General features: G+C 43.3%; 1 protein-coding gene across 2 annotated transcripts; it reads left to right on the top strand.

Moving 5' to 3' along the window:
- On the top strand, positions 1-19,996 carry CYSLTR2 (cysteinyl leukotriene receptor 2). Of its 2 annotated transcripts, none has more exons than XM_031047723.2 (2): positions 1-38; positions 16,752-19,996. In XM_031047723.2, the coding sequence occupies exon 2, from the start codon at positions 16,778-16,780 to the stop codon at positions 17,708-17,710; it is 933 nt and encodes a 310-aa protein (XP_030903583.2). In that variant the 5' UTR covers positions 1-38; positions 16,752-16,777; the 3' UTR covers positions 17,711-19,996. The 2 variants fall into 2 exon arrangements, with proteins under 2 accessions (XP_030903583.2, XP_030903582.2); XM_031047722.2 differs by lacking the exon at positions 1-38 and adding an exon at positions 7,976-8,156.
- Positions 19,997-25,038: the final 5,042 nt, after the last annotated feature.

Raw genomic sequence — 25,038 nt, 5'->3', positions numbered from 1 at the left:
TACTACTCAGGGATGAGCTGGTCATTGATCAGTGGGTGGTGAGCAATTGTATTGTGCATCATTTGTCTGTCTTGGGTTTGATTTCCCTCTCTCTTGTTGCTATCTCCCTTTTCATTATAATTACAATGACATGTACTAGTACTACTACTGCTATTATTGTTGCTGTTATTATTATTACTATTATTAACTATATTTCAGTTATTAAACTGTTCTTACCTCAACCCATAGGTTTTACCTTTCCTCAGTTCTCCTCCCCCTCCCACTGGGGGGAGCGAGTGAGTGACTGTGTGATACTTGCTGGCTGGACTTATACCACGACAGCTAGATTGCCTTTGATTAGTGGTGAAATGAAAGGTTTAAATTATAACATAATGATGCTAATACAATATAAGTGCTGATACAAATTTGCTAGAAGTAATTTAGCTAGCTCATAGGAATTATAGTTATTATCCTACTGAATGCACTTAAGACATGCCTAGGGTAGAACAGAGCAAATGAAGTGCAAAAGATGTATTTAAGGTGTTGTTCTGTGGAGCTTTCCTCAGAGTGATGTTTTTTAGAGACTGCATCATGTAGTCCTATCAAGTAATATTAAGATCCAAAAGATAAATAGCTGCCATAATTTTAAAGCATATTAACTTTATCTTGTTTCCTCCTTACATAAGCCTGTGACTTTCTATAATAACTTTAGCACCACAAAATAACCTGGCAAAGTTTGAGCATCTCAAACAGATGTTATGAGCCTCAGTCACACTCCTCGCCTGTGCATGGGTAATAGTGATTGTAGCAACTAAGAAAAATCACATTGCTCAGCACTGAGAAATGCAAAAACCAGTTTTCTGTTCAGACATAGTTTACACTGCTAAGAGCCTTCCTCACCCTAGCACGGTGCCACACATACTGCACATGTGGGTTAGTGGTCCCAGCAAACTTAAAAGGGGGGCCTAGACCAGTCCCCCATCTGTTTGGCAAGTGATGTTCTCATTGTAGGGAAGTTGGTCTAACACACGTGAGATTCCTGCAACAGCAATGCTTGTGTGATGCAGATGAGGGTCAAATTGTGGGAAAACGCGAGATTTGTGTGAGGAAAGCTGTGAGATTTCATCTGAATTGGAAATCTACTGGCTGCCTGCTGTGTGTTTTGCCTCTTGTCTATCAGCCAGGCTAGGCGTTGTTAAAACCAGACTAGCATGTGTGAAGCAAGAGCAGGGAGAAATGTGCTAGGCAAACATGGCCTTAACATGGGAATACAGCATCAGCCTTACTGCTAGCAGAGTATAACATGATGCCATGGAAAAGGGATGGTTAGTGAAGATGCCACCACCTGGGTAGACCCTCCTCATGTGAACCACTTCATCTGCTGGGGGATATGATTTTAATGGTGATACAACATCGATTCAAAACCTGATAGAGCCAAGTGGGCAGACATTTTGGCCAGTGCTGAAGTGTCACTTTGGAATGACTTAGGTTTTGCAGCCATGAAGTTGTGCTAGCTGAACTTATAAAATGTCTGGGCAGAGGGGAGGACACTTCCCCTCATTCACCAAATTCACTAATTGTATAAACTGTGCTAACAGTTGCCTTGTGGCCTGGGAATTTGATAAATTCCTTGTCGTAAAGTTCACTACACCAAAGCTTCATTTGCCTGGTTCTGTGAAGAGTCAAGCAGAGCTAATTGTGGCGTAGACAGTGAGTCCTGCTGCAGCTAACCAGAGCTAGAAAAGTACATTTTCATCATGTCATTCTTTTTAATGAGAAGTAAAATAAGAGCTGATGAAGGAGATCCTGGGAAAGAGAAAGCTTTATTACGTACAAAAACTTCTCTGCTTTTCTCCCAATCTATTATGTGAAAAATGAGTCATATTTTTGATGGCAGTGGATAAGAAAAGTTGTGGCTGAGGGACTGTGAGTACAAAGGGAGGCAGATGGATGGGTGCTGGAACATGCTGAACAAACAGCTTACTTCATTTTGTTTATTCTCTTATAAGGACTCAGCCTCTGAGTATTGAGAGTGCTACATAAAGCTAAAACCATTGTGCTAATTCTTCTCTGGTGGCATGCTCTGTATTTCAAGAGAATTACAGCTTTGGTCTTGTAGCAACAACAACAAAGTGGAAGAAGCATCTTTGCCAAACAGAACTGAATTAAATCATGTGTTTCCCTTTATTTTCTTCCTGCAACAGAAGTCCAGTCAGCCTCTGCTCAGCTTGTCCTCATTGCACTGAGGACTCTGAAAGCAAAACATGAGGTAGTTTAATCAAGATGGAGTGAGCTATCTTCCCGTTTTGCTGTAAAACCCAATGCAAGCTTGACTGACAGGCACTCAGTTGCATGGCCAGCCCATGTCAGGCTGCTCAGACCTTTCCAATCTGGTCCCAAGCACTAGTTATGCTGGTGAGCAAGTTCAGCTGGTGACAACCAACCACAAAGATGGGTGCCCATGGACTTGGTGCCCAGGCAGATGTGGCGTGGCAGCACACCTTGGGCTTCTCTTGTCTCCTGCAAAGAAACCCAGAGTTCATATTTAAACCTTTATGGTAAAGAGCAGCAACTGCATTAATCAGTACAGCAGCTTTCCAGTGTGTGGCAGGGTGGGATGTGCTTCAGGGAGAAGGAACTCTGGCAGATAAAACCCGACAACCTCAGATGAAAAGAGTAGGGAACTCGTGTCCCACACTTATTCCCATGGCTCCCTAAATTCTGGTCTAAAGAATTTAGCCTTAATGCTCGCGTTCAACCTTTTTATTGAACATGTGTATGTACATATGCATTTATAGTACAAATATACCTGCACACAGATGGGTCATCTGTAAGGGCTTGTATCTGAATGCACTTCTGTGAGTGCATGCATATAAAAGCATACATGCAACTGCACTTACACTTGTATATGGACATACACAGCCATCCCCACATAAAGAGAGTGCATGAACTAGCACTAGAAATGCATTGTATAAGAAAGTGACCCGTCCTTTCCAGCCCTAACTATTCTATGATTCTATGATTACAGTAAAAACAGGGAATTTGGTTTCAAAGTTATAGAGGTGAGATGTAAGTTAGATATAAGGAAGAAATTCTTTATTATTAGGGTGGTGAGGCACTGGCACAGGTTGCCCAGAGAAAGTGTGGCTGCCCCATAGGTGGCAGTGTTCAAGGACAGGTTGGACACAGCTTTGAACAAAGTGGTCTAGTGGAAGGTGTCCCTGCCCATGCAGACAGCTTGGAACTACATGACCTTAAGTTTCTTTCAAGCCCTAAATATTCTGATTCTATGATTCTATTAATCGCATTGAGATGCTGTGATTAGGGAATGGAATTGTGGTGAGGCACATTGTTGTCTGTGATAATGTTTTTGCTAAGTATTAGCAATGTTTACATTGATATGAAAGTGGATTTGGTGGTAGCTGGAGTTTGTGTGGAAGTCTTGCAGGTTGTATCTTACAGCAGTGGTTAGCCATTGGAAATAAGATGTAAAGCGTCTACAACTTGTCATTCTGATTTTAGTACATTGCTGATGGTTTTTATTCAGCTGTTGAGTCATAGAATCATAGTCAGGGATATTGTAAAGGGTCAGAAAAAAGAAAAGAAAGGAAGCTTGTTTTACTTCAGGTTTCTGTATTTGTATGAAGGGACAGCTCAACAAAATAACAGAGGATTTGCAGAATATTTAGTATGAGGTAAACACAGATCAAACCACAGAGCTGTGAGCATGGGGAACTGTGGAATTGCATACATGTGCCAAAGTATACAGACTGTAAGTCTTTAGGAGACCAGATCTTAAAGCAGAGATAACTAGACTCATTGCCGAATCCTTAAAATTATGCACTTTCATTATCCCATCAGTTTGCAACTCTGTAATATTTAACACACAAACCAGAATAATAAAGATTGCAGTTACAGATGGTCATTACTCAAAATGCATAATGCAAGCAGAAGGTCACTTCAGCATCATGGTAGTTAGCAAATGGCTGCAGAATTTAAGCGAGAGGTTTTGAGAGATACACAGTGCAGAGAAGACAGAACATGCAGAACTTTGCACATTTTAGATCTGAAAGGCTTTCAGCTAGTTGAAGTGAAAAAAAAAGTTCTTTCTTTCTAGTCACACTTCCTGAGGCTGTCTTATTTAGGTTTGAATCCCAAAAGGTATTATTCTTTCCAATGGCTTCAGTGGACTTTAGATGATGGCCTTAGAAAGTGTTTGCTGTTTTGTCCTGCTTCAGTTCAGTCTTTTCGGAGTCAAGGACTGGATCAATTCATCTCCTGGAAGAGCACTAATGCTCCCAGCTGCCATTGGCTCCATGGCTTTTGGAGGCGATCAATTCTTCCCAAGGCCCCCAGCCACCTTTGGAGGGGCTGGCAAAGACATTTTCAGGTTTAGTACTTCAGACTCAGAAAGGAACAGTTTATTTTACATAAAGCTTTAGATGTCTTTTTTCAGTCCAGCTGTATATTAATGTTCTTCTGCCCTCAACAATATCTTAATGATGAACATCAAACAATTAAGAAAGGACCACAGACAAATAAAAAAGATGTCATTACTAATGTTGCAAAAGAAACAGCTTGAAAATCTTCTGTGCTTTTCGTTTCTGAATAACCCTTGTTAAAACGGCCCCTGGTTCTTCCTTCTTCTTCATGCAGCTGTCACTTTCATCTTCCCATCTATGCAGCCTTATGGCTGACAACAGATGAGCTACTAGCATTGGATGCTGGTTTTTTTTTTTTTTTGGATTGCACAGAAAATGAATGTAGGCAATTTTAGTCTCTGGAGATAGATATGTGTTAGTAGGCTAAGCTGCCATGTTGAAGACATGCAGCACTAAAATCTTCAGTGGAGGTAATCCCTTCTATTTTTTGACAGATCCATTTTTACCAAGAATTATTTGGCATGAAGAAAGTGAAACTCTGCTGCTGGAAGTTAGTGCCTGAAGACAGCAAAACATGGAATGAGTGTCTGGAAAAATATGCAGGCTCCTTCATCTGGGTTGTCTAGGATACTGATGCTCCAGCTCCCTGGTGCTGGGTATTGCTATGTCTGCCATGTACAGTCCTTGCAGCCATGGCGTTGCTGAGCTACTGGAGCTGGTGTGCAAATGCATCAATGCCCTATGAGCTGATGAGCTCACAGGAGTCTGTTGGGCTGTGCACATGCATCAAGACTTAGTTGGGTTTCAGGCAGCTTTCAGGCCCCTCTGCTCTGGTGTGAAGACACGACAACCTGTCCAGTGAGACTGCAGCGATGGAGGGATGTGCCAGAAAACATAGTGTCCTCAAACAGAAGCTCACCCTGCTTTAGGGTCACACAATATTGCTGTGTGGAGACAACTGGCCCTGTGGAACATGTAATAGCAAGATGTGTGTTTGAGATGTCCCACGTGGCCTATACAGGTTGTGTGGGAGACAGGCTTCTTGACTGGCACTCCCACCAGGTAGTGCTCAGCCCATGAGGACACTTGAACTACCCTATAGGAGATGCTGAACAGCGGAGAGTCTAAATTTTTGCTTCTACGTGGCCCTTTTTTATGGGCGTATGCCTGTGAAGGACTGGAGGGGAGATGGGTTTGTGAGGAAGAAGGACAAAGATGAGTCATTCCCTCATGCTCTTCTGTCTTGAAACTGGGCTGTCATGGAGCCAAAAATGCAAAAGGGAACCGAAACAAAGGCAGGATGGGGAGTAACTGCATCCCAGAGGGGTGGTTTACACTCTGCTACATCCTTGATCACCTACGTATTTTATGGGACTTAAGATTCAGAAATAATCTAGGCTCTTAACTGTTGAATATGTGATATACGCTCATCATCTTATGATGAAAGTCTTTCATTCTTCATGATATTCTGAGATTTCTTCAGAATTATTGAGCTTTTTATTAGTAAGATATGTAATAAACTCCCCTCGGAAGCTGAGTCATTCAGTGACTGTTTCTAAAAAATCCCAAGCAGTCGGTCAGGATCTAGCTCATCAGGTGCAGGGTGAGCTGGCAGCCAACCTCATTTACTCAAAGCCAGGCTAAAGCAAAATACAGAATTATGTTATAAAATGGAGGAAACAGCACTATTCAGAAAGCAGGGTGGCTAAGAAGGTCAGTGTGGGAAACTATCCAGGCAACAAAGATAACCTTATCATATGGTGAAAGTGATGTTCTCAAAACACATTCAGGAAAATAAAATGTGATCACTGTCTAACTTTTCTGCATGTTTCAATCTCTGACCTTCTGTACCTGAGAACAGCCTGCCTATTAGTCTTAGAATGATTATCACCATGTGCCATGTGATGGAGATGTCATTAGACTGCTACTGCAATGCCTAAAGCAGTCTCTGCTGGCTGCAGATAAGATGCAGCCCAAGTTACTGGTGCATCTCCTTAGTGAACACCAAGGCCATAGCTGTCCTCTGGCTGTTACACCCCACACTGCTTCCTGCCACATGTCACAGCTCCCTCCCAAACAGCTCTGCCCTTGAAATCTGCCACCACGGTGCTTATGGGTCATTTCCACCTTGCTTCAGTCCATATGGACTGCGTGAACAGAGGCCTTCTGTTTCAAGTGTCTGTGTTTCTCAATGACTGAATGGGACTGGGAAGTGCACACAAGCCACTCTGCAGGCAGACCTTGGCAGACAAGGAAACAGCTGGGATGGTAATGAAAGCATCCAGCACAGCCACAGCTAGAAAAGGATATCTATTCAGGGGCTTAGGTGCCATGAGATTTGGGAAAGTCTAAGTTAGCCAGCAGTGGTCTCAGGTGGGTCCTAATTCAATGTCATGCTGCACCTTGAAAATTCACCTTGATGTGGATCTCAGATGTGGATCAGGGAGCTTTTTAAGCTTACTTTGCTCTGTCAATGCAAATATAGGCAGATGTTCAAAAGCACCACTTACAGATTTTGTGCTCACCCCAGAGACCAAAGGTGTTAGACTAATTCCTAGCCAAGCTGGTTTTCCTTTTTCAGCCCACACTGAAAACAACACCCGCAGAGCTGCTTGCAAGCTATACATACCTCTTCCATGGGCATAGGGATTTGTGGGCTCTGGTAACATGGATCCTTGCAGCCATTGCATATTGCCAACATGACCCTGCATGGAGTATGCTGAGAGGTCTATTTCTGTTCTCAAACCCACAAGTAGAACCACAGTGGAGAGTGATAAGTAAGAATCAAGCAAAAGTGGCTAATGGAAGATAGATAACAGTGATTACCTGAAGCACCCTGGGGTGTCGACAGACATAAATGTGGGGGGCAAGAAGGTTTTTTAGAGACTCCTCATCCACTGAGCCATGGTGAGGAGTCATGCACAGACTATTAACTTGCTGCTGCTACAAAATACAACACAGCAGCCAGAGAGTACTTGAATATGTCTGATTCACCTGCATTGGCTGACAGAAGAGGAATAACCAAGCCGTTATATCTATAGTATGTATAGATACTATTTCATAACTGCAGTGGGCTCCAAGCACCCATCTGTGCAGACAGTGTTGCTCCACTGTGAAATAGTCAAATGTTAAGGGGAAGTAAGGCATACACTGCAACCCCTTGCTTGGGACCTAACTATGGATTCTGTTCCTATCAAAATTCAAGGAAAATTAGTCCCTCAGCTCTGTAAGCTGAACCTTGAACTGTGAGCTGAATGAGATTACACACCATTTCCTAGCAGCCTGCTTTCAATGTTGTTCTTCCTGATTTCTGCATGAAAAGCCTGGGAAATAACCCTATTAAATGTCTTTTCCATAATTCCAAGAATTACATCTCTTAACAAGACATGTGAAGGTTATATGGAGATCTCCTCTAATATTTTGAGCAACCCTGATTGCTGAAAGCACATATATAGAAGTGTGGGCCCAAATACAGAAATCCAGAAAGCTTCCCAGTATGCCACGTAGCTGCAGAGCCTCTTTCATTGGGTGAAAATATGAAAGATTGCCACGTGATTACTAGCACAGCTCCTTGAGCTGAGAACATTTCTGTTTTAAGAAGATGGGAAATCTTTCAATCAGGATTTACTTCCATTTCTTGCTGCTCATTGCTTTTCTGTGGTTCTCCATAAACAGCACTTGGGTTTTGCATCAAGCTTTTGTGGTTTTCCTCTTTGTTAAAAAAACCTGAAAGTTGTGAGCAACAGCAAGCAGAAGAAGGAAATACTGAACACTCCAGAAGGTGCACGAGTTGAGGTAGGACAGGATTTATCTACTTTTTCTGATGTAGATTAAAATGTTGCAATGATTAAAATGCAACCTACTTGTATTTCTTATTACTTTCAGTAAGTTTTTATTTGCTAGAAGCTGTGATTGTTGGCTAAAGTTCTCTATGAGAAAGCTGATCTTTAGAAATATATTTGGCAGAAGAAAGGGTGGATTTGTGTTACTAGGCATGTTTGCCAGATGGAAGATAACAATCAAATTGTGGATCTGATTGTGAGTCTTTTAACTAGATGAAAAACATGGTTTTGGTTTATGGCAAACTTTTAAAATAAAAAGTGTTAAATGTCAGACTCTTGATTTTTCTTTTTCCATTATTGTGCATGTAGAAAGATTAATAAGATGCCATGTTTTGATGAATTCAGTGCTAATTCTAAATATTACATTACATTACATTCTTACTCTTGGTAAGACTGCCCCTGAAACAAAGTAAATGCTAAAAGCAAGCCAATAGAAACTTCTAAAAAAAAATGAGAACTTCTGTTTTTCTCAGAAGTGCAGTGACAAATGCAAGTGATCCCATATATAGCAGTGATACCCTAATTGCGTTCCTATTTGGGTATTGAACATGAGACTGGTGTTTGGGGTCCTCTTCAGACAGTTGTGATAGATGTGGAGAGCATCTCTTTTTCCTGGCATATAGGAGGACCTATATACTCATCACTTAACATAGCAAATACCTCTATTTTGAATGAACAGCCTGATTTCCCTACGTAACTTTGCATATGCAGAACACTGTGTTCTTTGGTAGTTCCTCATGTTACAGTGAGTGCAGTGCTCCAGAGTAGCAGGTCCGAGAACAGCACTTTGGAAACAGAGTTTAACCTTCAGAGACAGTAGAGCTTTCATATTTACACTGTCAGCAGCAGCACTCCTTTACCTCACCTCTTCAAAAGGAGTGTGTCCTTCTGTCCAGACATGGCATAGAAATTGATTCCGTTGTCCACTGAGATGCTGGATGGCTTGACTGACTGTCCTCCACTACAACTGGGGGTAGCCTGAGGCTGCTGATTAATGCTACTTTCCCAGTAATAGGTTTTTGACATAGAGAGTGGAATCTGTATTAGTATCCCTACAGGCATTCGTCTCACTTCACCAGCAGGAATTTGGATCAACCCAGTGAAGTCAGCTATGGTTGTTACACTTCCAGAAACTAGGAGCAAGTTGTGACTGTAAGAAACTTGCTGGCAGCTCAGACTGGTGTCCATCTAGCCTAGTATTCAATCTCTAATGGTGGCAATAGGAGAGGCTGGTTAGAGAAAACACAAGGGCCTGATCGCCTGCCTGATCGCCTTCTGGAGTGCTTTGCCCTTGCATTTACCCAGCTTCTTGAATGCTGTCCATGGGCACTGGAGAGCACACCCCTGCCCAGTCTTCTGTTTCCCATTTATAGTCCTTGCATTTGTCCAGTCCTGTTTTGAATCTGCTGAGCCATCTGCTGTGGCAGCAAGCTCCTAGTGCTGTACAGGGGAGCACCCTCTTTTCTGTTTGAAAGCAGACTCTCAACAACTCTGTTGAGTACCCCAGCTTCCAGTACTGCAGGGCCCTATGAATAACAGAGTGCATTCACAGTATCTCACCCTTCATGACTCTGTAAACCTTGACCACATTCATCTTCAGCCACCTCCTTTTTGTACTAAAGAGTCTCAAGCTGTTTAGCCCTTGCTCTGTCTCCTTGATCATTTCATTTGCCCCTCTCTGCACCTTCTCTAACTCCATAATCTCTTTATTTAGACACAAAGACCAGAGCTGGTCATTATGGGGATATATGGAGATTTAATACAAGATGATACCCTGCTTTGCTCCCCATAACCTTCTTGATGATACCCTTCATTTTGTTGACATTTTTTTTGTTTGCATGTGCTACTGCAGCCAATGAAGAAATTAGTTCAGTAAGTGGTCAGTGATGACAATGCCAAATGCCCTTTCCTGAATGTAACAACCAACTTCAAGTTCATATTATGTAGACATGGTTCAGATTATTTTTCAAAGCATGCATAACCTTATATTAAAATACACTAATGCTCATCTGCCAGGCTTTCAGTATGGCATCTGCCAACCTGGATAACCATCTTTTCCAGATTATTGGTAAATATATTGAATAAATCTGGTCCGAGTACTAAGCTCTAGACTCCACTGCTAATTCATTAAGCCTCACACTTTGCTTCTTACTCTTCAACCAGCTTTCAGGGCACAAAACCCATGCTTTCCAGCTTTCTGACAGTTTAGTTCCTTAAGAAACCCTTGGTGCAGAACTTTGTCAAAGGCTGACAAATGCAACTGTATAAATGCATATATATCCATACATACATATAAAACGACCCCTGGACCCTCTTCATCCATCATTCTCAGAGCATTTCAGCAGGTGAATGGGGCAGGATCTCCCTTTTCAGAAGATGTGCTAACTCTCATCAGACTGGCATTTCAATGAGCTCAGTGCCTTCATTCTTCATTACAGACCCCCACAACATAGCAAAGGTGTAAATCAGTCTCAGCAGTTGGTAGCTCCCAGCACTGAGAAGATCTATGGCCTTTGAGCTGCCCTCTCAAGCCCTTCTTGTAGATGTGAGAGCTACACTGGTGACGTGCCAGTTCCATGGCACTGTGCCTGATTGTAATGGTGGGTTACATGCCTTAGCTGGCAGTCTCATGGTTGAGATCCTTCAGGATACCCATATGAAAGCCATCTGGTACTTATTACTTGCTGTTCTCCCACTTATCTGGGTGGTTTAGTACTTCCTGCACATATCCATTGAGTGGACCTGGCTCCTCTGACCGCTTTGCTGCATCAGGCATGAAAATACCCCGATAACTTTGGCAGGGAAGAGTGAATTAACTGAGTTTCTCTACTATGGCCTTCATATCCCAAAGATCTTTTGCCACCAAGCAACCCTGCCAGTTCCTTAACAGTATTTCATATTTCAACAGGTTTACAAAACTTACTGTCAGCCTGAGCATCCTTTACCAGGTGTCCTCCACTTTTTTTATTCGGTGCTTTTAGTTTTTTCTCCATATTTGATCTGCCGTGGTACAGGCTTTCTTGTTCTCCTCTGCTGGACAAGCCTTCTGCTTTCTAAATGGTGATCTCCTTGCAATAGTCTTGCTAACTACCCTACTGATAGGCATCAGTCTCAATATTTATTAAAGCGTCTATTTCCTTAGGAATGTAGGCTTCCAACACAGGCTTTGTTGAATTTTCTGCTTCTTTTTCTAAAGAGACCCCATAATTCTGTGGGGTTCTTCCATTTGGGACTGCTTCTCTGTCCCACAGTGCTGCCAAACATAGCTCTACTGTGATTGCCAGTACAGGGCTCCCTCCACCAAAACCTGCTGAACATGTGCAGCACTAAAGATGAAATACAGAATACCATCTTGTGTTGCGGATTTGGCTGCAGGGCTCATTATTCTAGCAATCAGGCATTTGTTGCATATGGATATTATATCTCATTTTGCTGAAGCATCACATCTTTATAAAGGCACCCAAAATCTCCTGCTATTGCTACCTGCTTTCAGCTTCCTACTCTCACTTAACATTTTCTGATGACTGTCATCATCATGATGAGAAATTTGGTAGTTCATTCCTTGTTCTATATTTTTATGATTAGTCTGTGGGATGTTTGCCTACAAGAACTCCGTAGTGTTTCTCTTTAGCCATAATATTGTTATGCTATTGCAAATTATATAGTCCTTCATGCACAGTGCCACTCCTCCACCTGTGCATCCTACACTATCATTACCATAAAGCTGGTAGCATGGCAACACAGGCTTCCACTAATTATCCTTTCTCTTGCAGGTCCCTGAGGTTCCTCTTGCACCAGGGTTGCTGTTTCATACCAAGCCTGCCAACTCCCCAGTCCCATTATTGGCTTTGAGCATTGGTGCAGTATTACATTTAAGATTTGCTTTTGGTCAGTTGCTCAAGATAGCATGTGCCAGACAACCGGATTCGTGGGCAGTTGGATTTGCCTTCCCTGGTTATTCCAGTTAGGCTTTATTTCCTTTCTGACCTTGTCAGAGGTGCACTGGATGTGAGTTCACTGCCCTCGCAGGTCTCATCAGTTCACTCTTATGCCCATCGGAACCCCAGTTTATTCTCATTAAATACTCCTTTGCAAACCTTTCAGTCTGCAGCACCAGCAGCCTGGATCACTCCTAGTACAGTGCAGTCTCTCACTACTGTATCACTGCCCTTTATCCTCAAAGATCCCTCAGTTCTTTACATACCTAAATTTCTCCTCTCTGCTGCCTCATGCATGCACTGGAACACTGGGTCTGACCTGAGCTTCTCTCTTGCCTTGTAGGTAAGCCCCTAGGGTCCCACTTTGATCCCTGGTGCCCACAACAACCACAGCCAACACCAGCTCCTCTCCTGCACCCCAAGTAATCTGCACAGGTATCTCATGAGATCTGTTCCCCAGGCTGACTTGCTCCTGCCCTGTGTCTGCTAAGCCACTCTTGCTGCGGGAGAGCCATCCTTGTCCCTCCATGTCCCCAGCCCCTTGTCCCACATATGCATGCACAAAACCTGCCCCAGGGAGGCAGCCATAAACGTCACACTCTGGGCAATTTACAGGGTAGCCCCTACTCTGCTGCTAGACTGCTACCTGCATCCTGAGCTTAAAATATTATGTTTGGGGGGCATTTTTTATTTATTTAGTATCTCCTCCAATAAAACATATCTCTTCCTAATTTGCTTTTATCAGTTCCCTACCTGGCTTGTACACCCATCTGTTTGCTAAAGGTACTGGATTCACCTTAGGCAAAGAATGTCCTTCTGTAATCTCCTTACCTTAAATCACACTCAAGCCAGACTAAGATAAAAGGCAAAATATTTCTTCATAACAAATATATATAATTTACCATATATATGCTATTTATAATAAGAGGCAAATATTTGTTAATAAAATTCATACTAATAAAATCATAAATATTTCTAAAACACTTCATAGAGGTGAAGACAAAAACCCACCAAACTCTACATCTAATCTACTTACACAGCATTTACATCAGAAAAGCCTTCCTTTTCTTGCTCAGCTGAAAGGCTCTCTGTCTCCTGACAGGTGATTGTCAGAGCCTTGGGACATGGGTCAGCTGCTCCTGCTTGATAGTTTCCATAAGGGAAACTCCTATATAGAAAAAATGTCCTGCTAGATGGTATGCATCAGATAAATCTTGCAGTACTGCTTAAGGGGGATCCCATTTCAGACTGTCCCTATCTCTCCCCTTTTTTTTTCTCAGGGGGTTGTTAGATCTTACCACCAATTTCCCTTCTTTGGGGGAACTCTGTAGGTCCACTCTTTCACACCAACCCCACCCTGTTCATTCCTGACCCAGGAGATTATCTGGACACTCTAGTGAAAACAGTTTATTGCCTGTTCTTAGATATCAATTCTTTCTATTTATCCAGGAGCCATCTCCTAGCCTTAGCTGGCTGGTAAACAGCTCTTGGCTTCAAGGAAGCATAAAATCCCCCCTTTCTCCTCTGTTGCTGCTTGAAATGTATCTTTCACTGCACCTTCCTTTCTATCTTGATCTGTAATACGAGCATCTATGCATGACTACTGCATGTGCTGCTCTTGATTCTTGATGGAGGGCAGGCATCATAGTGGTGAACAGCTTTCAGCTGACTGCTTTCCAGCCCTTTGCTCTTAGACATCCTATAATGGCTTGAAAGTTTTGTTTGAATAATTTGGAGAAGAAGTCAAGAACTAGCTTTCTTGCCAGGTCCAAGGATTCTCAATTATACATGTGCATCTAATTTCCTAAAGGTCTTTAGCTGGAAGAAGAAAGCAGTTTTAATGGTAGTTGTTAGCTGCATAACCCCTTATGAAGAGCCTAAGAAAAGTGCCTCAGCCTCTGTGCTTGTACAAGGGCTTTTCATCAGCTGAATTTTCATTGCCCTAATCCTGTCCTTCAGCAGATAGTGGTGGGCCACAAGGCATCACTTGCAGTGCTCAACAGAGCTTTGAATTTATCCATGCTCTAAGTTCTTCATCCTCATTTGACTGTTCTAACTCACAGGTTTAACACACAACAGGAATGCTTCAACAGGTTGCAGATATCTTCACTGATATTTCCTTGTGTTTTGGGATTTCTAAAAGCAAGGATGCTTGAGCCATAGAGAAACAACTAAAAGGGCTGTTCCCTTTGCAGTACCTCAGGCTGCAAAGTTTCCCTGCAAAATCAGGAGATCAGATTCAATCAGGAGAAAAGCTGACCCTTCATCCTGTACAGAAAATGTGTATGTCAGACAGCCACTTGTTACAGAAAACCAAACCCATTCAAAACCCTACTGACTGAAAAAGATTTGTTCTTAGGAAGTGTACCTTGTTTCTCCCCTCCATGAGGAAAGAGCGTCTCCAAAAAGGAGATTTCCTTTAGGAGGATATGTTTACTGAGTCTGGGGCATTGCTGAGCCTCAATATACAGTTTGCCCACTTCAAGTCTTCAGTGCTCCTAAGCTCAGTATGTACTGTATTTTCTGTAGGGATAATTTCAAACACTGCAGGGATGGGCATAACACTGGTGTGAGTGAATGTTCTCTTCCTCAAGCCACCAGGCTCCCATCCCATGATGTGGGGGGGTAGGTTCTTGAAAGCCCAGCCTAAGGGTTGCACTTCCCATGCTCCCTTTTGCAGTGGGGCTGGGTAAAAAGTGACTGCTAGGACACATCTGGTTGCTGTATGATCCAGATGTCTCTGAGATGCTGCCCTGAAGATACTGTGGGCTGCTCTGAACACAAAATCATAGAATCATAGAATCAACTAGGTTGGAAGACCTCTAAGATCATCAAGTCCAACCATTACTCCAGGACTGCCAAGTCCACCACTAAACAGTGTCATTAAGGCTCTTATCTACACAGTTTTTGAGCACTTCCAGGGACAGTGATTCCATCACTTCCCTGGGCAGCCTGTTCCAATGTGTGATCACCCTCTCTGTGAAGAAATTGTTCCTAATCTCCAGTCTAAAGCTCCCTCGGTGCAGTTTGAGGCCATTGCCTCTTGCTCTATCACTTGTTACCTGGGAGAAGAGACCGACCCCCACCTCACTACAACACCCTTTCAGGCAGTTTTAGAGAGTGATAAGGTCCCTCCTGAGCCTGCTCTTCTCCAGACTAAACACTCACAGTTCCCTCAGCTGTTCCTTATCACACTTGTGCTCCAGGTCCTTCGCCAGCTTCATTGCCCTAACATAGCTCAGGCTGCCACACCATGGCTTGAGTTTGCAAATTACCTCCCATTTAAGCACACTGTGAATACTGCACTGGGTAACTGGGATTCCAGAGCACCTAAATCTAGAACCCTCTTTTCCCCTAGGGATTCTCCACCTGTGCAAATAACTTAATTCCAAACTGTGAAGCCAGTGAGGTTTGGAATAAGAGATCGGACACAGTTGTGCACCATCAACTCATTATCACTCTCAGTGGGGCAAACTAATGCATCTAGGATGCCATGTAGTTCTGTTTTTCAAGCTAAAATTTTCCATGCTTTGTCTCTAGAATATGTTGGCAGATGCACAGAGGGAATTGCTCCCACTATGAAACAAGCAACAATACTGAACTTTCAAAATACTACTAGCTGTAGGTCAGCTGGGAGAAGAAATCAGGAGCTCGTCAAGGAAATAGACTCTAATGAGGAAAAAAACTATTATTTAGAGTGTTTTAGTGATGGGTGGTTTTGATTGGATTGAATTATAGCCTCATAGGAGGACAAATGTCACTCTCTGTGAACACAGCCCATTTTCTCACAGCCCATTTTCATTAGGGCTGCAAACACAGGCTTCCTTGGAAGCTGCAGTGCGTGTAGATGACTGTCTGATGCAGAGCAGCTGAACACAAAAGAGGTTGAGAAAGTGGTAAATGAAGAAAAGGCCCCACAAAAAGAGACATAGGCATCCATCAGAAACTGAGAGGAAAGAAGATATACAGTGTAAGGAGGAGGGAGTTAAGAATGGAACCATGTCTAACTAGCGGTGTTTACACAGTGTTTAAGGTCAAAATTTCCTTAATCTGTACACTCTGACATGTATCTGTAGTATTGCTGGGGAAAGTTCAGTGACACTCTGCCAACAACATACCAGAAAAATTTCAGTAGTTCCAAAAGGCAAATTCAGTTCTTTTGGCTTTTCATCCTAATCTGAACTGCAGCCTTACCAGCAGACAGCAATTTCTTTTCTGATTTTGATGTTTCCATGGCAGGTAACTGAGGACTCAAAACCTGCCTGCTACAAAATGGCTGACAGCAGGTTGGCTTGTTTTGCACAGAGAACATCTGAGAACTGCCATTAAAACACACACACTAGCACTCACCTTTAAAAGGGAGCACTTTCATAGGCTGAGACAGCAATCAGCTGCTGTAATAGTGAAACTGTTCAGAGATGACTTGGGGATTTACACTCTGAGATGTGTATTTACTGGGACATCACAACTAATTACTCAGTAACAAACCTTTACTTTACACTGTCATCCACATCTTACTATTTCTGCCCTCAACAAAATAGTCCTGAATAGCTGAACTCCCTGCCCTGCCTGTAATACAGCACTCACATCACTTCTTTTTACTCTGGCAGAAAGACAGAGAGCCTGGCTCCTGACTATGAATATTTCCAAGATGGTGCTAGTCGACAACTTCACTAACAGCTCCTTCAAGTGTACGATCGACAGCTTCAAGCAAGTTATTTATCCCACCATTTATCTTTTTATCTTCTTTTTTGGTGCTGTCGGAAATGGCCTCTCCATTTACGTTTTCTTCCAGCCTTCGCAGAGGAAGACCTCAGTAAACATTTACATGCAGAACTTGGCTGTTTCAGATCTCATGTTTGTGAGCACTTTGCCCTTTCGGGCCAGTTATTTCCTGTTGGGATCACACTGGATATTCGGTGATATTGTCTGCAGGATCATGACGTACACCTTGTATGTGAACATGTACTGCAGCATTTATTTTCTCACTGTGCTCAGTGTGGTTCGTTTCAAAGCCATTGTCTACCCATTCAAACACTGCAAGGTAACCAGCATGAATTATGCCAGGATAATATGTGCGACTATATGGGTTTTCGTGATGGCAGTCTCCAGCCCTCTCTTAACCAAGGGAATTGCTGGGTACATAAACCCAGTCAAGTGCTTGGACCTCCACCCCTCTAGCACACACAGGCTCCTCATGATGAACAGCTTTGTCCTCGCTGTGGGCTTCATTCTGCCCTTTTGCATCATTATTTTCTGCTACATCTTTGCAATCAAAGCGCTGCTCAAGTCCAGGAGTCCGCAGTGCAAGAAGGCAGTCTGTCACAAGAAGGCACTGTCAACCATCATCATCACTCTCATCCTTTTCCTCCTCTGCTTTCTGCCATATCACATACTGCGAACTGTCCACCTGATGTACAGCAGCTGCAGCCAGGCCAACCTGCCCATGCACAAAGCACTGGTGGTCACCCTCTGCCTCGCTGCCATGAACAGCTGCCTCGATCCCATCCTCTATTACTTTGCTGCTGAAAATTTCAAAGCAAGAATCAGAAGTCTGTACCGCAGGTAGCTGGTCCAGAGCTGCAGAATGATGTATATACAGTCCTGATGGGACGTCTAGACTGGGTCCATACTATTCATTGCCAGAGGATGGCACAAATGCCAGGCATCTCTGGAGCAAAAGTGTCTTTGTGATAGCTTGTTGGGGCTAAAACCAGGGTAGGATTATCACAGGTCAGGTACCTCAGTGTTATCACTCGTCCTCTTCTGTGCAGCAGCACAGATGTATCTCTACTGTCCATTGTTCCCAGGAAAAGGGATTGAAATGGATGTAACTTGCTGCCTGAGTCCATTTATTTCATTTCACAATACTCAACTGATGACTTGAAGAGAAGCCGCTCACCTCTGTGTCTGAACATCTCTGTGCTCCATTTCCCTGTATGTGCAGAGGTGCATGGTTCAGATGCTGTGATACCCATCAGATTCACAGGGCCCTGTCAGTTCCCTTTGAAAATACCAGTCAAGGGTTTGCAGGTAGCAGGAACATAAAGCAGCACTGACACTTTCTGCTGAGGCTGACTTACAAAGCAGGCAAAGAACCAAAGAGGACCCAGCACTGGCTCATGCTCCTTAGAAGGCATTAACGTTTCTGAATTTTCCACTCTGAGGAGGCCACTGAGATATTCTGCTTAACACTTCAGTGGTTGTCAGGTGAGATAAAGATCTCAAGCAAATGGTGGCAGCATGAGTAAGATGACTGCTGGAAGTGAGGGCAGGATGTGGGTGCACGTAGCATCAGGCCGTAGCTCTTCATGTGTGCACCAATTCCTTTGAGATTGTTTCAACACTTGCTTTGATGTGCAGTGTTGCCAGTGCTTTGCTGAAAGCAAGGTTAGGGAGCTCAGATCCCATGCAGGGGCCCAAAGATAAACTTTTAAAATTATTTTGGTCCAAATAATACTCTTGAGTAGCTAGGGAGCTAGGCAGTGGTTTCCTCCACACAGGTAAGCCAGTTTGACAGCAAACTGCTGCCAAAGGCATCCCTCACCCCTCACCTCCTACCTGCTCCAAGGAGGAAACTGGTCCCTTTTTTCATAGGATTAACTTTCAGTTACTTTGAACTCCCTGACACTGAATGCAAGGGGAAAACACTAAAACAGCAGCAAGAGGAAAGAGTGGCAGCAGAGAAGGAAGAGGACAAGGGCTGTTTATAAAACAATGAAAAGCTACACCTATGTGTAATTTGGCTGCATGCATTTTTCAGTCTCCAAATATTTTCTAAAATGCATTTCCTATATATCAGACCACTTGCAATTAAGCGAAAACAGGCTCCAGACTCAGCTTGACTGCATTTAAATTTTACATTTGATCACCTCATTCTGTAAAAAAAATGGATAAGAAGTTTTGTAATATTTTCCAGGAAAGCAGCCTGTCCCATAAGTAAGCTAAAAAAAAAGTTGAATGCTTTCCCTCCATGTGGAATCCACACAAAGGAAGGCTTCTGTCAGTGAAGAGACTTTCACAGTGCTCTGAACTGTCTTGGAGAAAGCAATCTACAAACTGAACATTATTGCTCCCAAACAAAAATAACTGCAGCTAGCTATTTTCAGCTCTGTATGAAATATGCAGAAAACAAATCATTGCTGGCCAGGTGGAAAAGTACTTGGCAAATCACTGTGAAAGTCACATTTCTTCTTGGCTATGTAAGGGTTATGTTCAATCGCAAAGTCAATCTATTTCTATTGCTTTATGCTGGCTTTGATCTAAGCGCAGAGTTTTATCAGAAGTCTTCACTGAAGTTCATGTTCCAAATCCGTATTTCAGTAACTAAGTGGCATAACTGCAAGCTGACCAAATGATGCCATGTGAACTCCTGCAGTGCTTGGTCCCATGCTGTTGAAGGAGAAGGGAATATGCTTGGTTCCATGCTATTGAAGGAAAAAGGATTATTACCACTGGTTTACAAAGGGAATGGTATCCAAAGGGTAGCCTGTGTGTAGAGGTAGCGGGCAAATAGTTAGAAGGAAGGGGGCAAAATCTTTTTCTGTAGTTTTCATATCAGGAGTAGACCTGTGCAGGGACAAGTGACAATCTTGGAGCCTCTGATGAGAGAGTGTACACCTTAAATACTACAAGGGAATGGAAAAAAATAGCCACAGTATATTCTCACTGACGTGTTTTTGTCTGTATCCATCCAATGCACCATAATATCAGGTAATTTTGCATCTAGAGGATATATGTATCTCACTTGTGAGGCCACTTTTTTTTTTTTGTATTGACCACACTCTAACTTTGTTAGCAATTGAATTAACTGTCAAACCCTTGTTTTAATAAACTTGATATACTACTGGTTGAAGATATGTTTTTTATTGATTGAACAGCTAACAAGGAATCTCCTCAGAGTGCAGGGGAAGAAAGAGCAAGAAGCGCGGATTGCATTTCTGTGAGTGGACCATCATTTCACAAGAGAGAAATGCCTTTGGAGGTGTGAGAGCATCCTGCTGCCTTCTTTGCTTCACCAGCAAAATAGTGGGGAGCATCAGTTAAAATCCATGTGCAAAGTATAAGATCTTTATTACTATTATTATTATTTGCTTGCAAAAGGATTCAAGACAATCTTCATTAGGGATCCTTACATGCAGCTTTAACAACACTTGCATAAATGCTGTGTTCCCATTTACTACCATTTCGTCATTTGGTATTCTTGCATGTCTCTACTCATGGAGCTGAAGACCAGGGTACTTTTCTGTGGAGGTACCATAGTAAAAAATGTAGTAAAGAAAAAGACACCATATTTCTTCTGAAGAATAAAGCTCCTGACAGTTAAATTACTGGCAATGCCTCTAGTTCCCTTGAGGGACCACCTCCCTTAAAAAATATTTTGATACGTTCCTTCAATTTTCCAGGAGACAAAAGCTAAGAATAGCTACATGCATAGAAAGTTAAAGCAACGGGAAACTTTTGAGCTTGAAGGAGACATTAGAACAGGAAATTAAGTCATTAAGTGACTGGTACCCCTAAGTGACAGCAAAAGTTACCCCTTCATATGTATGTTTGCCTGTCATTCAGGGAAGCCCTGGTATTTCTAGACAAAAATAATTTTTCAGTCCAAAGCTACACCAGAGACATAGAGAGATTTTCTAGAGCCCAAATCACGCTCCAGTGAGATCCCACCTGCAGTATTGCATCCACATCTGGTGTCCCCAGTGTAAGAAGGACATGGACATATTGGAGAGAGTCCAAAGGAAGGCCACGAAGATGCTCAAAGGGCTGTAGCACCTCTTCTATGGAGAAAGGCTGAGAGAGTTGGGCTTGTTTATCCCGGAGAATAAAATGCTCCAGGGAGCCTCATGGCAGCTTCCAGTGCCTAAAGGGGCTACAAGAAATCCGGTAAGGGGCTTTTTGTAAGAGCAAGTAGTGGTAGGACAAGGTGTAATGGCTTTAAACTGAAAGGGGATAGAGTTAGATTAGATATAAGGAAGCAATTCTTTATTATTAGGGTGATGAGGCACTGGCACAGGTTGCCCAGAGAAAGTGTGGCTGCCCCATCCCTGGAGGTGTTCATGGCCAGGTTGGACACGGCTTTGAGCAAAGTGGTCTAGTGGAAGGTGTCCCTACCATGGCAGGTAGTTGAGGTTGAAACTAGATGATCTTTAAGGTCCTTTCCAACCCAAACCATTATTATATTCTGTGATACTACATTTTTTATTTTAAGCAACACATTATCCCATTCGTTTTCATGACATATCCTCTGCCTTCATCAAATGCATCCTGTTACCATAGCTTATATTTTGCTTTAGTTCCTAAGAGTGTCTAAAGAAAGGGGTGCACATTTTTCTCCTCAGCATCTCCTTCTGAGGTGCACGTTCCTCTGTGCTATAACAGCATGTTGTGCTGGCAGCAGAGCAGGCACTGGACCTTTCCCCCTTATTTAAGGGCTCTTGATGCTTCTGTTGATCATTTGGGATGGGCATGATAGAAATTATCTGCTGCCCCTCCAGCTGATAGGAGAAATCAGATGCATCTGAAATAACCAAGTAGTTGCAGACAGGCGTTGTCAGATGCTGTTTCAATAGTGACACCATCCCTGGCCTAATGTTTTGATTTCTTACATATCTGAGCCAAATGACAGCCTATTTAAAAGAGAGTGTAAATGAAGTGTAAATGCAGATTCCCTGAGAGAGTCCAGTATTGTTCCAGGTGTTTCAGCTTTGTGGTGAGTGCCAGCTGTGACCTGCCACGTAATGTAATGCTCCCCATGTGGCTATGTAGTCCTGTGCCTCTCACATTGTTGTGCTGTGTATATACAGGAATCTTTCTGAATATCTGCAAAGACCAGCAATATAATTAATTGCATCTAGCTGATGTTACGTAGTTACAACTGTTTCTCCACCACTCAACAGCTTAAGGAGGCCAAAGAAATTAAATAGCATCCTTTGCCCCAAATTCCCTTTTCACCTTTCAGAAAAACTGACCAGATTTCCACCACTGCTTCTCCTCCTTTTGATTTAACAGCTGAAAGGGTAAAGCTGCCTAACCTGAGGACTGAAATCTGGTTCCTCAAGTCACATTCCTGCTCACAGGAGCAAAATTTGAGCCCTTATTTCTGAACCAGAGAAATAAAGCTCTGGACTTCGTTCCACCACTCTCAATGCCTCATGTTGGTCTTAAATATTCAGAGCAGCAGCTGGCAGGTTTGCTCACCATGTTTGCTGTCTGCATTTCCAGATGTTGTGAGATGCCAGGCATGTTAACTGATAGATGATATTATGTCTTCTGCCCAGCAGCCATGGTAGGTGCAACAGGGGATGATTCACTCAGAGTGGAACTGTGTTTTGTAACACATAAAATTTTGGGGAAAGAAATCCCTGAAGGGGGTTTCTGCTCTCCATGTAGTTTTTCCTTACATCATTGCCAGCTTTCAATTTTGGATGCAAGGGAGCCTGATTGTCTCTGGCAGGGCAGCTCCAGGCCCCTTCTGAGGCCCAGACCAAAACCACTCCACAGCAGAGAAATCCTTGTGCTTGCATGCTGCAATTTAATCTTTTTTTCTTGGTTGGGTATGAGGACAAACAATCCAGAAAGAGTGAGAAAAATAATCCAGTTTAAGAGCCATCATACATCTTCGAAGGCCTTCATTACTGCAGCTACAAGCAGGCACCCTCAGATTCACCTTTTATTTTTTCTTTTCTTAAGTTTGAATCTCATTGACTTAACCACTGAAGACATTGGGGCATGAGGAATCCCCTTTATAAAGCTGCTATCAGCAGCAGAGGCATACCTAGATCCCAGTCTGGTGGTGTGTGGAGGGAACAGCTCGGTGCTTCTACACCAGCCTCTCCCAGGAATACAGTCACTTGGGCAGTCTGTGGACCTGGGTAGGAGCACACACTGTCCATCCATGTTCGAAGACCTTCCTATTTCCTGGGCATATTCCAATTACACCTGACTCCATGCCAGCACAAACCCAGCCTGTGCATCAGCCCTTCCTATAGCTTTGTGTTTTGGTTCCCCCAGAAAGGAAAAGTGGTTGCAGGGACCAGGTGGGAAGGTGTCGTGGCTTAACTCAGCACCACACACCCACGACTTTTCTCCCCTCTCTGGGCAGGATGGGGAGGAGAATCAAAAGAATATAAACCTCACAGGTTCAAATAAGAACAGTCCAATCTCTAAAGTATAATATAAAACTACTACTACTAATGATAACGATAATAATGATATGGAAAATAACAAGGGGAGAGGATATAAAACTAAAAAGGGAAAGAAAAAAACCCATAAGCACAAGTGATGCACAATACAATTTTTCACCACCAATTGACTGATACCCAGCCAACCTGAGCAGTGATATGCCGTCTGAGTAACTCCCCTCAGTTTATATACTGGGTATGACATGCTGCAGTATGGAATACCCCTTTGGCTACTTTGGGTCTGGTGTCCTGTCTCTGCTTCCTCTTGGCTTCTTGTGCCCTTCCTCACTGTCAGAGCATGAGACTGCAGAGTCCTTGCTCAGGGTAAGCACTACTTAGCAACAACATCAGTGTGTTATCAGCATTGTTCTCAGACTAAAGCCGAAACATGGCACTGCACCAGTTACTAGGAAGGAGAAAAATAACCGTTAGAGCTGAAACCAGGACAGAAGGACATGCTTTAGCAGGTCACCAAGATGCATGACAAAAAGAGAGCACCCAAGTTGTGTCTCTGGCCATGTCACCTTCACAGAATCCCAGAATCCCAAGGGTTGGAAGGGACCTCGAAAGATCATCTAGTCCAACCCCCCTGCAAGAGCAGGGTAACCTAGAGTACATCACACAGGAAATTGTCCAGGTGGGCCTTGAATATCTCCAATGTAAGAGACTCCACAACCTCCCTGAGCAACCTGTTCCAGTGTTCTGTCACTCTCACAGTAAAGAAGTTCTTCCGGATGTTAACGTGGAACCTCCTATGCTCCAGTTTGCACCCATTGCCCCTTGTCCTATCACTGGATATCACTGAAAAAAGCCTAGCTCCATCATCCTGACACCCACCCTTTACATATTTGCAAACACCGATGAGGTTACTCGTCAGTCTCCTCTTCTCCAAGCTAAAGAGACCCAGCTCCCTCAGCCTCTCCTCATAAGGGAGGTGTTCTGCTCCCTTAATCATCTTTGTGGCTCTGCGCTGGACTCTTTCAAGCAATTCCCTGTCCTTCTTGAACAGAGGGGCCCAGATGCAATATTCCAGATGCGGCCTCACCAAGGCAGAGTAGAGGGGGAGGAGAACCTCTCTTGCCCTACTAACCCGACCCTTTCTAATGCACCCTAGGATGCCATTTGCTTTCTTGGCCACAAGGGCACATTGCTGGCTCATGGTCATCCTCCTATCCACCAGGACCCCCAGGTCCCTTTCCCCTTCACTACTTTCCAGCAGCTCAACCCCCAACCTGTACTGGTACATGGGGTTGTTCTTCCCCAGATGCAAGACTCTACACTTGCCCTTGTTGAATTTCATCAAGTTTCTCCCTGCCCAACTCTCCAGCCTGTCCACGTCTCACTGAATGGCAACACAGCCTTCTGGTGTGTCAGCCACTCCTCCTAACCTAGTGTCACCAGTGAACTTGCTGAGGGTACACTCACTGAGTTGTTAGCGCCAGGTACAATTTGAGACTGGCCTCTTCCCAGTTCCTTTCCCTTCAGATTTCTGATTGCATTTAGGTAGTTATTTACACGTGAGCTATCTGGGCTGAAGAAGTGAAACTTGCCCTGAGAAGTGTAAGAGTGGGTGAGCAGATGGTCCAGTTGAAGAGGGTTTGAGAACATGTTGACCCATTCTCAGGGAAATGGGACTTTCAAGCTAATGCTCAAAGACAAAGAAGCCAATGTCCACCTGCAGATAGTTCTGCAGGGTCTCTCATTTTACCAT

Source organism: Melopsittacus undulatus, chromosome 2 (assembly GCF_012275295.1).
Source record: "Melopsittacus undulatus isolate bMelUnd1 chromosome 2, bMelUnd1.mat.Z, whole genome shotgun sequence".
Classification (NCBI taxonomy): Eukaryota; Metazoa; Chordata; class Aves; order Psittaciformes; family Psittaculidae; genus Melopsittacus; species Melopsittacus undulatus.
This window is presented reverse-complemented; position numbering and strand designations above follow the sequence as displayed.

Coding starts and splice junctions, on each gene's coding strand:
- CYSLTR2 (XM_031047723.2), top strand. CDS start 16,778: ATGAATATTTCCAAGATGGTGCTAGTCGACAACTTCACTAACAGCTCC.